The sequence below is a fragment of the Bombus pyrosoma genome, linkage group LG5 (genome assembly GCF_014825855.1).
Source record: "Bombus pyrosoma isolate SC7728 linkage group LG5, ASM1482585v1, whole genome shotgun sequence".
Lineage (NCBI taxonomy): Eukaryota > Metazoa > Arthropoda > Insecta > Hymenoptera > Apidae > Bombus > Bombus pyrosoma.
The window spans coordinates 8185533-8200206 of record NC_057774.1 but is presented as its reverse complement, the minus strand read 5'-3'; the positions used below and the strand labels follow the sequence as shown (position 1 = coordinate 8200206).

At 42.8% G+C, this 14674-nt stretch overlaps 1 protein-coding gene across 8 annotated transcripts in view; it reads left to right on the top strand.

Moving 5' to 3' along the window:
- Window positions 1-14674, top strand: part of LOC122567594 (sodium/potassium-transporting ATPase subunit alpha) — a 168995-nt gene that overhangs the window by 86496 nt on the left and 67825 nt on the right. The window contains exon 1 of one of the 8 annotated variants that reach the window (XM_043726326.1): window positions 11251-11385. The exons of 4 other annotated variants lie outside the window; for them this stretch is intronic. In XM_043726326.1, the coding sequence (XP_043582261.1) occupies window positions 11374-11385 (12 nt within the window). In that variant the 5' untranslated portion in view covers window positions 11251-11373. Of the gene's footprint in view, window positions 1-11250; window positions 11386-12317; window positions 12467-14674 lie in introns of those variants that run through there. 3 more of the 8 variants (XM_043726323.1, XM_043726327.1, XM_043726324.1) reach the window with 3 other exon arrangements.

Below are 14674 nucleotides of genomic sequence, written 5' to 3'. Positions count from 1 at the left end.
TCCAAATACCTTACTTGCGTTTCAATTTTAAAAACTGCCAACCCCCAACGCCGCTTATTTCGTTCGTTTAACTTGCGAGAATCGCCAGCTCTTTCTCTCGGCGATGCGCCATGGTGGGAAAAATTCCGGCGAAAATTCATCGTGCCACGCGTGATTGCGCAATCTCGCTTCCGCTGTGTACGGTTTTCATAACGAAAGGCAACGCGGGGTAACACAATATAGCGCAGCAACGTGAAGAAAGAGAAAGAAACAGTGACAAGGGTTAGAGAGAAGAGAATTATTAGAGAGAGAGAAAGAGAGAGAGAGAGAGAGAGGGAGAGACTGGCGGGCTGGCGAGCGTAATACGCGCGATACGAGGGAGGAAAGGGGCCACGAAACATGATTCATTTCCTGCGAATCAAATTCGTGCGGTATCACAGACGTTAATAGAGACGTGCACAACGTGTACACACGTCCTTTGCTATATGCGAATGGTATTTAATGACTCACGCGTTAATCGTTAAACTACTTTCGTGTCGACTAGACGACCAATTAGTCGAACGATCGCTTTTTGTCACATCCGCGCATGCTAATTACGTCATGTTCGTGCACAGGATGTGTCCTTCTGGAAGAAACATTAATTGCAAGCGATCTCTTTCAAATGGCCCGTATTCGATCGAAGTATCGGTTTGTGATATATATTTATCCGGCTCCCTTCGTTTATATAACAAACGCGGGAAGAGCAGGAATTTTTGTACGTATTGGGTTGGCAACTAAGTGATTGCGGATTTTGTGGTTAGGTGGTATCGAGAAAATCCGCAATCACTTAGTTGCCAAACCAATATATTTTATATCGTATATCGATGTTCGATGTTCGTAATATCGGATATTACGAATAATTTCTGTTAATTTGCTAAGAAACTATACGTATAGCAGATATAGGATAGAAATTTAATAATTTTCTGTGTTTGAGTTAGAAGGGTGGGTTCGCCGGTTAACGAAGGTGGCTAAATGAAAATTTGGAATAAAAGCGTTCGGTTCGGTGCGCGTGTATCGATAATTTAATGGGATATTATTAAATTCGGGGCAGCTGGTAATTTCGCAAGAGATGACAGAGATTCCCATTACCTTAGCCACGTGGCTTATTTTGAAATTTCGAACAAAAGTCGCGGATATATTTTACTTCCCATGTCTCATCATCGTGTGATGAAATTCGCAGAAATTCTTAATTGGCATAACATAGAAACTCGATGACTCGCTTTATTTTGCAATTAGAAGATAGAACTGAAAGCGGAGAAGGAACGGAGTTAAAGGAGAGATACGAAAGAATAGTGGCGTCGATCTAACGGCGCCTCGATATCTTGTTTTGAAACGAGTTGGCATAGAACATGTCGGGGTCTGTCTAATCGGCGGAGTGCTGCTTATGCAAATTTAATTTGTGCGACAAATCACGAACGGGCAACTGTGTCAAGGTTGACTGGTCAGTTTTGCCAGCATCGTTTCAAGTTCACACCTCTGTGGTCGGCTCGTGTGACAGTGACGAGTGTCCCGTGACACTGTACCGTCCCTTTGACGTGGAACGTTGCTCGATTATCAACGATCGGATGAACCTTCACAATGTCTGGCCGCCTTCCTTCTTTCACCCATTGCACACCCTACACTTCCGCCATTTTTCTACGAAATCCACCATTTACGCTGTATTTTTCATTAAGTCCTTTTCGTACTTTCTCTCAATCCTTTTTGTATCGAGCTTACTCGTCCAGTGTGTTGCGCTCGTTCAAACAAATTGACTCGGCTGTATGTGGGTGATTTGGTCGCCATAGCGCTCGATTAAGGCTTCGAGGGGATGAATGGTTGGCTTGAAGAGTCGCTGATAGCGTACAATTTACTGAATTCCACGGGGTTTAAATTTGCAAGTTGGCGATTTTGAAGAATTCCGACGATGGATCGGTAAGTCTCTATTTTAAATAATTCCTCGAATTCTGGTCGAAGTGTGGCAAATTTTGGTATATCGAGCGGAATTTCGAGTATTCGGTGAATCGTTTGGAAGTCTGACATTGCACTTGGAATATCGTATTTGAGATTATAATTATAGAATTCTACAATTTTTACGCTCGTTCGAGTTTCCTGGGTTTTGATCGGAAGCACGCTAGTTTCAGCAAAATTCAAGTTACTTTCCACGCGTGTTACAGCTTTCAATTGAGAGACTGGAAATCTTGTGAATTTTAATCGAGAGCTGGATGAATTTCATACATTCTAGACCGGAACACAGCGAATATGCAAAGTTAATAAATCTCGATCAACGGTCCATAAAATTCATAAATTCTACCTGAAGCATCGCAAATCACGCGGCATCTAATTAAATTTCGCTAAATTCAATTTAAAAATGAAACGTTGTCGCACGTTCCGTTCTCCGGACGTATCAACCGTGACGAATTTTATTAAAATATTCACGAATATTTTCAATTGCGTAGGGAATCACCATAAATTGTGAAAAAGTCACCGGCAAAATGAAACACAAGAGCGAACTGTCCGCCTACCTTGGCTCAGTTCGAAGCTTAGAATGGAGGCGAGTGGAAAGTGTGTTCGAATCACGGGGCTCTCCAGAGTTTCGTGAAACGGACTATTTTCCGCGTGTTACGTAACCACCCAGGATTCACCGGTTTCCTTCAGTTTTCCCAAAGAAATCCGCCAAATTTCTTTACTTCGACCTACCGACGTCCTCTCCCAGCGACAACGACGAATAGACAATTTTCTTTTCTCTAATATTTCACCATTCTAGAGACGTCTGTTACGCGTTATCGATTCCGGCGAACGACCATCGACTCTCTGCCTCTTTTATGGTCGGCGTGTCCGACAAACAGGAAGGGGTTTACTTTTTAACTCTGCCACGCCAGACAGCTCGAGGGGATGGATGAAAATGATCCTGAACGTACACACGGCAGCGATTACGAATAAGAAATTTTTATTAACGTTATTATTCGTATTGGTAAATTTTCTATTTCTGTTGTTTTCTGGATGATGTAGAATTTTAAAATGCGTACATCGCCTGTGCTTTGAAGCAGTATACATTTCGAAAATTTAAAGAATATATTTATCGGAAACTGCTAAATTCTGAGAATTTTTTATATAATACAAGTTTTTGTTGCAGCAAACTAACTGTTAATTGCAACATGTTTTTTTACAACAGCGCGCCTTTATACAAACGTGAAGCCAAGTCTGTGAAACGTCACGGTGTTTATCTCGACAGAACAAAATGGATCGTACGTAATTCGAAAATAATATAAAACAGAAAACGTTGTGCGTCTGTTATTTCCACATAAAACGAAAGAAACATTTCGGACAACCTAATATAAAGAATATGCAAAATATAAACAATACATATATTGTTAGCGATATTTCAACGGATGGAAAACCGGCGGAACGATGTTACGATTCGACCAGAAATCTGTACTTCTATAGAATTTCATGTTCTAAAATGTAACATTCTGCACTGATATTCCACAGTTGCATTGTCTATGGAATAGTTGCATGTCGTACATTGACCCCGTTGACCGAAGGAATCTTTTTCCAACGTGCCAACATTTCAAGCTCCTTGTAATTATCTCTGTTCGCACTTCTGTCGATTCTTATTAACCGAAACCTCTGCCGATACCTCGTCAACGTGCTCGTTTCCACCTGATTTTACGACTTTTCTCTGTATCAGTCCGCGTTATACAACAGCGTAGGGTCAAAGTGACCCAGTGGCAGCGTTTGAGGGTTAACCAGCGTCGAGAACGATGGCTGCTCCGCAAGAAGGAGCCGCATTGTCGAAGGCGGCACGCCGCCGGAAGTTACGTAACGAGTTGTTTCAGGGACTTTAGCCTAGCCCAGTTCCGCGGAAGTACTTCCACCCCCGCGTAGCATCGATCTGGCTGACGCTTTGATGATCGTGTCGCGCACCCTCCCTCTCACATCTCCCTCCATTCCTCCCTCCCTCTCTCTCTCTCTTTCTCTCTCTCTCTCTCTCTCTGTCCTTCTATTTTGCTCTTTGCTCTTTGAGCTGGCTTTTGTGTTATTTATCGGCAAGCCGTATTTTCGATGATTCGCGTTATTGGACGACTGGTCGTGTATTTGAGAACACGATTAAAAGTGCATGATCGATTGGAAGACGATGGCGAATGGTTTCGAGGTTGGATAAACGGTGATTAGGTTTGTGACGGTTGGGTAAGATGAGAGGAAACGGCTGGAAATGGAAGTTAGAAGAAACCAGGGCTTCTAATTGTGCATCTTATAAATTAGGTTTGGAAAGAGAAGTTTCGTACTTGGTGTGCTTTGTACGATCGATCGAGGGGGAATTGGATGCAGTAGCTGGCTAGGTTTGTGATAGTTGATGGTTCGAATGGCAGGAAGCGTGTACTTGCAATTGTGGATCTTGTAAATCAGGCTTGGGAAGAGAAGTTTTATCGTTGGTGTGCTTCGTGTGATCGATCGAGGGGAAATCGAGGATGGAGCAGTTGGCCAGGTTTGTGACGGTTGGTTCACGCGGTCAAAAGCGTATTCGTGATCGTGGACCTGATAAATTAAGTTTGCAAGGGGAGTTTCGTTCTTGGTGAGCTTCGTGTGATCGATTCAGAGGAAGAGAGTTCTGGGACGGTGCTCAGGTGTCCCAAGTTTGTGACAGTTGATTTAGTTGGCAGCAAGCGCGCTTCCAGTTGTGAGCCTTGTGAATTAGGTTTGGAAAGGAAGATTTAGCTCTTGGCGCGCTTCCTCTGATCGATTGGGAGAAAGTGGAGAATGATGTTTGAGTCGTATAGTTGATAGTTCAGCACGACAGTGTATGATAGTTGGAAAGAGAAGAAAGCATAGCATGACGTACAATTTCTAGTTGGAAAACAAAGTAATTTCGAGCACAACGCTATAAGGCTGGGTAATTAAATTTTTGGAATTCAATTGTTGCATTAGAATATTATTTCGATGATTAATATTGAGTGATCGTGTTGCACGTATAATAAATATATCGGTACCATATATGCAGCTTTGAATTATTTTTCGTTCTGAATTTTAATTAAGCGATAATTCAAGTCTGACCTGGAATGTACTCGTTCTACTGCAGCTGAGCTGTGCGTTTTAGGTAACCAAGAATAATAACCGCGATTGGTCAAATTCTTTCACACTTCCATCAACAAAATTTCCATACTACAAATAATGGCTTGCAGCTACTTAACCCAAATAATACAATCACCCACTTGTATATATAGAAACGGAGAAGCAAATATAATTATACTTAATAACACGTTCTTCATCCAGCCAATTAATCTCGAAACTATGATCAATTAATTTTATTTATTTCAAACATTGCGGATAACAACTCGCATCTACTTGATCGAAATTTTGCAACCTCTATCTACAGAAACAGATGCTGCGAACATGAAATTTAACGATTCAAACGTACATTTTTTAATCCACATATTACGATCTTACCTTGTTCATAGCGATATAGAAACGGAGCATTAATTGCGATCGACTAATTTTACATATTTGAAATGTATTTCAAATGATAAATCACGCTTAATTGATCGAAGCACCACAACCATCCATCTATATTTGTAGAAACGAAATACCAGTTGAAAATTGAATTTAATAATTGAAACTTAATTTAATCGAAATATTACAATCGGCTGCCTATAGAAACGAAGAGCAGCAATTACGGCCACGCTTAATAATTCCTTTTCCATCCCTCTAATTAATCTTCGAGCACAACGATCGCCTAATCTTGCCATTAATATCCGGGAAACCATTCTTCTTAAAACTCCTGTTCTCAGTATCGATATTACTTCTTCTCTTCTTTTCTCTCGTGTCGCCAGTGTCAGAAGTAATTATCAAGTAATTCCGGCAATGACCTGACTCACCAGGATGGCTCGGTGCCTGGAAACGACTAGACTCGAGTCGTCGTTTTAACGAACCGTAATGAAAAGCCCCCGGAAAGGATGGTCGGCTGGCGTTGATAGTCGACCGATGATTAAATCGCTGACAACGAGAAAACCCGGTGCGGCTCGCGATTCAATTTCCTTTTCTTCGTTCTAGCGAAACGTAAAGACCCGCGCCACTGTGCACACGACGAAGAACCATGGAAAAATGCAGGAGACCGAGATATGTTACGGTTTCCGATCGAAATCGATCTTATCTCGACTTTTCTTCTCGTCCGAGCAACGACCGATAGTTGGAAGAAAATATTAGGATATTTCCTCGTTCGATATCTTTTTGTCTACATCGTTCAGGGACTCGTGTGTTAATTGGTAAAGAGCTTAGCAGGAAAGGACCATACGATCTTGTTATTACATTGACGGCGCAGGATTGGATAGAATTATAAAACGAGGATCCTGTGAGCTTAAAAAATTTTCCCATCGGATGGTAAGTGAGAAATTTCAGGAGAGCTGGTAGAAAAATAATTCTACTGATTAAAACGATCCTTTTTCCTTGATTTTAATCGTTTTCTGATTTTACGGTTTAATTTCAACTCCTCGCACTTCTACCATATGTACCTTTACCGTGAACATTTCTCAAAACACGGGCTTTTACTGCCAAAGGAAAAGTTACGAATAGTTGTAAATTTATTTCTACATAATCTTCCCTGCTTTTATATTTCTCAACGGTGACACGATATTAAAACAACTTTCCATATTATGCTTAACGTTGTTGTACCAGTAGAATACGAAGAACCAAAATAAAATGCACACGTGTGTGCAATCTCGTTATTGGAGATAGAAGAATACCAAATCGTGCAATATTAACATTGTAAAATTGCAATAACGTCATTCGTCTGCGCCCAGCCTTAAAACTTAACAATAGGAAATTGTTCTATAGTCTGAAAATACCGTCGTCTTTATACGTCGTAAAGACCACATGTGGCAAATGCAGCTGCATCCAGAATTGCAATAGAATTACAAATTCGAATATTACAATCAGACGTTTATAGACACAACCTCTATTATTATTCCTCTTTTACCTTATCCAGCACTTGCTACGCTAGTTTCTGCCAAGATTGTCTTCCAAGTCTCTCAAGCATAGAGTTATCGCTGTTCCCCAAGTAATCCATTAGAGGACCGTCCATAAGGCGTTCAGGTGAAAGACACGGCTTTGGTTTTGCTTCCAACACGTTCCCTTCACACCCGATTCTCATTACCTACGATGCTGGTGTATCGTCAATAATTTTCCACCGTTTCCACCTCATGGGCCACATGAAAAAAGAAACTAATTATTAGAGTGTGCATTTTTCTGCGAATTGACATTTTTATGGGCGCGAGTAAAGGAACAGGCTTTAAATAGAAACTTGTTTCGTCTAACAGAGATTGTAACGAATATGCTACGTTGGAAGCTTCGTATCTTTTTTTTGTACGTTATGCATATTGTGTGCATTTTCGTATTCTTAAATTTTGCATAAATGCATGTAAATCCGCAGTGTACTAGTTACTAAAATTTCGCGTCACGCTAAAAAATATATGTTCAAGATAGGAGGGCATTCGCCTCATTTGTCAAATTGAACTTACTCCGCGGAACAATAGGCAGAGATCGATTAGATTATACATAAATGAAACATAAGCGTCGATCGAGCGTTTCGGCAGTGAAATTGGAAAAATGAAGAAAAACGGAGTTAACCGCGTTAGCCTAAGAACGACTCATTTGAAAGTCTAAGAGGAAAAAGAAGTCGGTGCTTCTGGCTAAATACTCAGGTATTGCACATTTTTTAAATGTTTGCTACACACAGGTTGAAAATCGCGCCTGCGTGCTAATGATCTTTATATAATATTCTCTCTACATGTTCTAAAACTTTACGTACGAAGAGCTTGGAGAAAAACGTGATAAGTTAGATTCTTTGTTTTACAGAATTTGTCTTGTTCCTTTTTCCTTTTACAGAAGAATACATTTTAAATCTCAGATTACTCGCACGAGTCCGGCGTTTCTAAAACTCAAAGGGTTCAATAAATGACCTTCCTCCTTTTACAAGAAAGCGAACGGTATAAAACACCAACGAACGATTCAGCGTCTGTTCTCCAAGCCCCACTTTTTTCCTGATTTTCAATCGTGTTAAGATCATCGGAGAAGAGTGCATTCGATCCTACCTTCTGCTGACCAGGCTAATGAAAACAGGGGCAATAGAAGGCAATACAGCGAGGATGTTCGCAAATTGCTTTGGAAAATTTCCACTCGTATCAAATCATCCTAACAAAGCATTCGTTCCTGTTCAAAGCTTCTCAGGAATTATCCTTTTTCCTTTTGGCACGAAGCACGATCAACTTATGACATGCTTTCTACGCGTTTTTACAAATTTTCAACTACCTTCGATTTTACTTCTCTGACCTTCTTCCGGCATTTCACACGATTTTCAATTTTATATATGTATCTTCTTCTCGCAAATTCTCGAGGATTCGCAGCTTTATCTGTCCCGATTATTCTTCAAAATTTTCAATTTTTCAATTTTACTTTCCTAGCTTCCTCGTTTTCCTTCCTTATTTGTCTGGCATCTTTACTCAAATTCCAAAGAATTATCAATCTTATCTGCCTGGCTTCCTCTTTCAGATCTCTAAAACGTTCAATGTTATCTATCCCTAACTTTTTCGCCGAAATATTTCAGGATCGCTTTCTCTTTCAAATTTTCCAGGATTTTCCGACTCTAAATTTCATGATGGAAATGGTGGCTGAAAACTGATGATTAGAAGCTCGTGGCCGTAATGCAAGGCATGGAATAATGCAGGCCGCTCGATCATCCCGAAGAACGAACAGGAAACGGGATCCCTTGGATCGCGGCGTGGTCTCCGGTTAAACTCGGAAGAAGAGACAGGGCTCGTTCCTCATAACGTGCAAGACGGAAGATTTGCATGGCGTAGCGAGGCAGGGAACCGGTACAGCGTAGAGAGACGTAGAAAATGAGAGAGACAAAGAGAGACAGAGAGTGCGAGCCGGATAACGGCGGAGGGAGAAGGAGGATCGTGTGCGGGTAGAGTCGGTCGGTCGGCCAAAGCGCCGTGTGGCGCGTAGCCCAGTAGCACGGATCGCGTTTCAGTGGTTCTCATTCTTGCTCGGTCTTTCCTTTTGTCGTGTAAAAATTTTACGAACCTTCTTTACTGGTCTCTTGATACTAATCGGATTTTCTTTATCGAATCCTTTCCTTCGCCGTTTATTCTATGATTTATAAATAAGTAATGTCCGTTGAAAGAGGAAAGACTAGAATTGAGGTTAGAAATGTATGTAGGTGTCCTACTTCCGGAAATTTAGGAACCTTCTCTACTGTTTCGTGGATCGCTCGTGGAGCAGATTTTCTGTGACGAACACCGATCTCGTTCTTTTTCTTTTTTTTTCTCTCTTTATGTATATTTATTCTCCTATTTATAGGTTAAATGATACAAAACGACGTTTCTTGTAGAAACTAAAATATAAGTTGCAAGTAGATCCACTTTTGGAAAATTTAAGATCCTTCTGTTCTGCCGTTTGGATTAAATTGGATTTTCTTTGACAAACGACTTTCCTTCTTCGCCGTATGAAAAGCAACGATGTCTTTTTTTTTTTTTTTTTTGCAAAAAGTAAGATAGATACTGGAAATAATAGCTGTCCCACTTGCGGAAACTGAGGAGCCTGCTGTATTGTCTACCGGATCGAATCGAATTTCCTTTAACAAACATCAATCCCTATGATAGAATCTTCTTTCTTATTCTTTAATGTACAAAATACCAACGATACTTTCATTAATAATACATAAATAAATATAATAAATAACTTCACCGTCTCAGACACTAAACGGTAAATTCTTAACTCATCCGATATCGTCCCACTTGCCTTACATTCCTCTTACGAACAACGATGCACTGCATAAAAAAGTAAAATCCTATACATCAGTCCTCTTCGACAATCCTCCTACCAATCTTCGCCCCGATATTGTCGTTCACAAACAGCAACACCATGCTAAATGTAAAATTCTAGAACGTACTCTAACAATCCTCCTCCTTCGATTCCACCGCAAAACACTAAATTCTTAATTCACCTAGGATTGTCCCAGTTCACGAAGAAGCGTCCCCAGAGCCATTAAACCATCGTCTATCATAGATCGCGACACGGTAATCCCGTTCGCAGCGCCACGGAAGCACGATCGACTCGGCGAGGCCAGTATTTCTTGGTCTTGCCCAATTAACCCTCTGTCACGGCACAGTTCTCGCCGAAAAATTTCCCCAGGGAGCGACGTGTAGACGGAAGAGAATATCGCAGACACGGTGAACGGTAGTTGAGAGTCACTGAGGCGACGTCGGAGCGTGCGCCGTGGTGTTTGGAGGTAGAAACGGGCATCTCTAGGCTAGGGGTTCGAACGGTGCCACGGGGAGTGGTGGTTGGTCGCGGCGGCGGGGGGGGGGGGCTCCGCGAAGCGACGGTCACGCTCCTTCCTCACCCTTGCGAGTTTTCCAGCAATTTGGTCGTAGGAAAATTTGTACAACCGTGGCTGACAGGATTTTCGACCGTTTTAAATATGCCGGAATTTTTACGGCGAGAAATACGTAATACACGAACCTCGAGCTCATGGTCGATAGCACAATCTGTAATGCATAGGCGGAGTCGTAAGGATATAGGGATTGCATCAGAATCGAATCGATGTGTTATTTACTCCGTAAAAACGCTTACCGCGTGCCATATAACAATCCGGATAAATAGAACGTGGAAGCGTGGATTTAATTATTTACGTGATTTCCTGCTATTTGCACCTAGATGCAAGCCTTGGCACGGCCGTTTGACTGCTACGGAACTCTACAATTAAATAATCTAAGAATTCTAATGTTCGATTCTGATCATCGTTAGCGCAGATCTACGTACTAAAACTGTTATTTCGTAGATATAGGAATTTGCGGAAACAAGCGTGATACCTTGGTGGCGATCGCCTAGACGCCCTTGTACGATGTCTTAACTGGTAACAAAGGGACAGGCTAGTAACGGAATCCCGCGACTAAGAGAATCTACGTTATTCGATACATAATTCCAATAGTTTTTATCAAATCTACTATTATAACTGATACTTGAAGATACAGGAACGATTGGAAAGAAGTGTAGCGAGGTATAGTAGTGGCTAGGCCGTAGGTTCCCTATACGAGGTCTTGGCGACGCTTTGGGTGGTGGCGCTGGAGGTGCGCGGCACAGGAATGGGGGTGAATCGAGAGCGACGCAGTGGTGGGGATGACTACGGTGTCTGTGCGGAGCGGGTTGGTCGGGTGAGGGACGGTCGGCCGTTGGTGGGGGAACCGTGAGCTTTGGTGGGAGAGGACGGGTCGATGATGCCGGCGGTCCTCGACGACTCGAAACGCCAGTCAGTCTCTGGTCCACTCGAAGCCGCGCTGTTAACCTTCTATCTCATCGAACACCTCTCTCGCCGCAGCCATGGGTGACAAGGTTTGTGATTGCTTAGACGCACAAGTCCATCTCTTCGAGTTTTCTGAACCAACGAAAATCTTCGCTTTGTAGCCAGAGCGTGTCACAAGCTTTATCCTGCTTTGTCGAGTTCTATCTCTATCTCTGTCCCTCTTTGACAGTTAGCCAGATACGCCAATAGTGTACGCGTGTATGCGTGTGTGTGTGCGTGTGGCTTTCTCTGTGTGCGCGTTACGTATACGTGTGATATATGTGCGTTCGTAGAATGCGTGCGTGAGAGAGAAAGATAGATAGCTAGAGAAAGATCGAGACGGTAAGAACGAGCGAGATTTAGAGCGAGATAAAGTAGGAAGGAAAGAGCGAGAGGCATAGAGTATGAGTGGCTAGCGTGAATGGGTTTTAGAGGTCGGAAGAACGCTCGTTAGAGAATCGGTCTCTCCGTCGCGGACGACAGGACGTGATAGAAATAATAACGGTGCGTGTCACACGTCTGTTTGTCTGTTTGTTGGAATTCCTCTCGATATCTCTTGTGGACATCCGCTCAGTCGCATTCTTTCGCATTCTTAATTCGACTCCTCTTCGTGACAATCTCTTTTTCACTGTGTAGTGACTTCACAGGCTGTCAAACGAACAGGTTTTGGGAAATCAGACAGAAACAGAAGAAAGGGCCAGGAAGAAGGAACAGAAAGAGGGCGCGATAGAGAGAGAGTGAGAGAGAGAGAGAAAGAGAGGCGAGTCTGTGGTGTAACCACTGCTAAAGAGGAGCTTCGATCGAGGGGGTAGGAGGAGGAGAGTGGGAGAGAGCGAGAGAGAAAGGCGTACGGAGACAAGGAAGGGTTGTGCTCTCAGCGCTCTCTCTCTCTCTCTCTCTCTCTCTCTCTCTCTGTCTGTCTCTCTGTCTTACTTTCTTTGCACGTCGAACTCTCGCGGAATCAGCGCGAAGCAGTTCTTCCCAGTGATCCGTTCCGTCAGTGTCGTCGTTTCCAGGAAAGCGAGGAAGTATCCTCGAGTCGGAAAGGCTGTCCCTCCCTCTGTCTATTTCTTTCTCCTTCTTCTTCTTCTTCTTCGTCTTCGACCAGTCCACTACGGAAGGAGCGAGATGGTAAAGTGGTATTTTCTGGAGAAACCACCCTTTGCCCTTATTTAACCGTTTCCAACCTCCTTCTTATATATCGCCGTAGATCTTTTCTTTTTTTTTTCTACTATACAATTTCCATTTCTGTTTTAATCTATTCTCAATTTAATCTAGTCCCGAGTAGCGTCGCATTTTATTTCATAAGATCTTTCGTTGTCGAAGTTATACGACATTTTTCGCCTGTGGCCCTCGGAATGAGAAAGACGGTCGGAGGAATGTGAATTGCTAGAAGAAAGCTATAAGACAGTGGACGTTGCTGGCAGTGCTTCGATCGCGGATTGTACGCGTGGTTCCCTGACCCAATTGTGCGACTCGAGTACTTTTTAGGCGTCGTCGAGAGTGCGGGGCGACCGAGAAAGAAAGCTAGAAAGCCCGTCCGTGCTTCCACCGGAGGTGGGGTTGGTTCTAGTTCTCGAAGGGTGTCGGTGAGGGTGTTGCGTCGCGGTGCGCACGCGCCACCGACCAGCTGCGGACGTTCCAACACGGTCTTCGTGTTTTTCTCGCGAAAATCCTCAATGAAAATGCTGGAAATTTCAACAGCGTCTTGCTCTCGACAGCGAATCCAATTCTATCGATACGATTATGGTATTCTGATTCTATCAAATTCCCTATGATCGCGTCAGTTGAACACGAAACGTCCTTCCATGTAACGTGTGGTCGACACAGTTTCCTATTCTCGTTCTCGCCCCAGTCCCTGTTCCTCGTGACACGAAACATAGGATCGTCCAACGGAAAGCCTATGAAACTTCGCAATTCGCCATTCTATCCACTTCCACTTATTAATTATGGTTTTATATTTGTAACAGAAGGTAGATAGAGAGACGACGAGGGATTCATCTTACATTTTCTCCTCGAAACCACCTTAATTCGATCGATCGTTGCACGTTCCAGCAGAAAATAACGTCCGCATGGAGATTGGTATTTTTAGCGAGCTATTAAAGCTCACCTTTCGCTAACCTGCGCAAGCTCTCCGCAAGCAAGGATAAATCGGAACTCTTGATAACGATGAATTATAACTCACCTTCCAGACTACCTTGCATCTAATCCTCTTAATCATCTTAACGATCCTTTCTAACGAATCTATCCGTCCGACTTGCCTCCAAACGGCTATCTTTCGTCTTTTTCCGTGCCGTGAACTGTCGTTCGAAAATCGCCGCGCAGCAGATAACGTCGATTGAAACGTGGAAATAACAGATACCTAACCTGGCCGCAGATTCGCGACACGCCCTCGATTGCAAGCTACCCGTCCTTTTCTTCTCTCCAACCCACCCTCTCACGTTGTCGTAACGATCTCCGCGTGAACGCGAACGTTCTTCGATTTTCCAACGATCGAACGTGTTTAGGGAAGGTATTCTGGCTAGGAAATTGGGTTGCCTAGATCTGTCTGCCGGACGACGAGGCCAACTTGTTCGGTGAATCGATCGATCGTTCGCTGGAATTTGAACTAGTTGCAGCCTCCATTGTCTCGTCGATTAACTGCACTTTGTTACGTAGCTAAGCGAAGTCTGCCGATGTGCGTATCGAGATTTTCTGCCTCCTTTGACACATTTGAAATTCGGTTGCCTGTCGATCTGTCTGTTGCAAGAAGCTGTCCGGCGTGCATCGATCGATAGCCCGATGGAATTCGAACGAGTTGCAGCCTCCATTGTCTCGTTGATGCTTTGGAATTTCGCGTGGAATTTCCCCAGTTAAGTGAAGTTCCTGGCGTATTTATTGGGTTTATTGCTCCTTTAGCTTTTTGCTATATTTGCATAGGCAGGTTTGGTATATTTAAATGAGGATTTTTGGTTCGTTTCTCACTCACCCGACGAATTTTGTCTTTTACAACGCGTCTAAAGTAAACTTGCCGAGGAATTCTGTTATATAGTTAAATTTCGTTATATAGATCGAGATTTATTCAAGTTTTCGCATTTTCCTCATTTATATGGGAAGATGTCGTTTGCCAGGTATACGAAGCGAATGTGACGAGAAGTTTCCCTGTTTGAGGAATGTAATAATATATAATTAAGCAAAGTGTTTATTGTTGTACGTATTGTGATATAGAATTTTTGGATTTTTATATCGCAATGAGGATTTTTCATTCGTTTCTCCATTAATATAAGAGAATGTCTTTTACGAGGTGCACAAAGAGTTTGATAGGCGCGTTCGCACGCGAGCTCTTGATCGGGGCTGGTG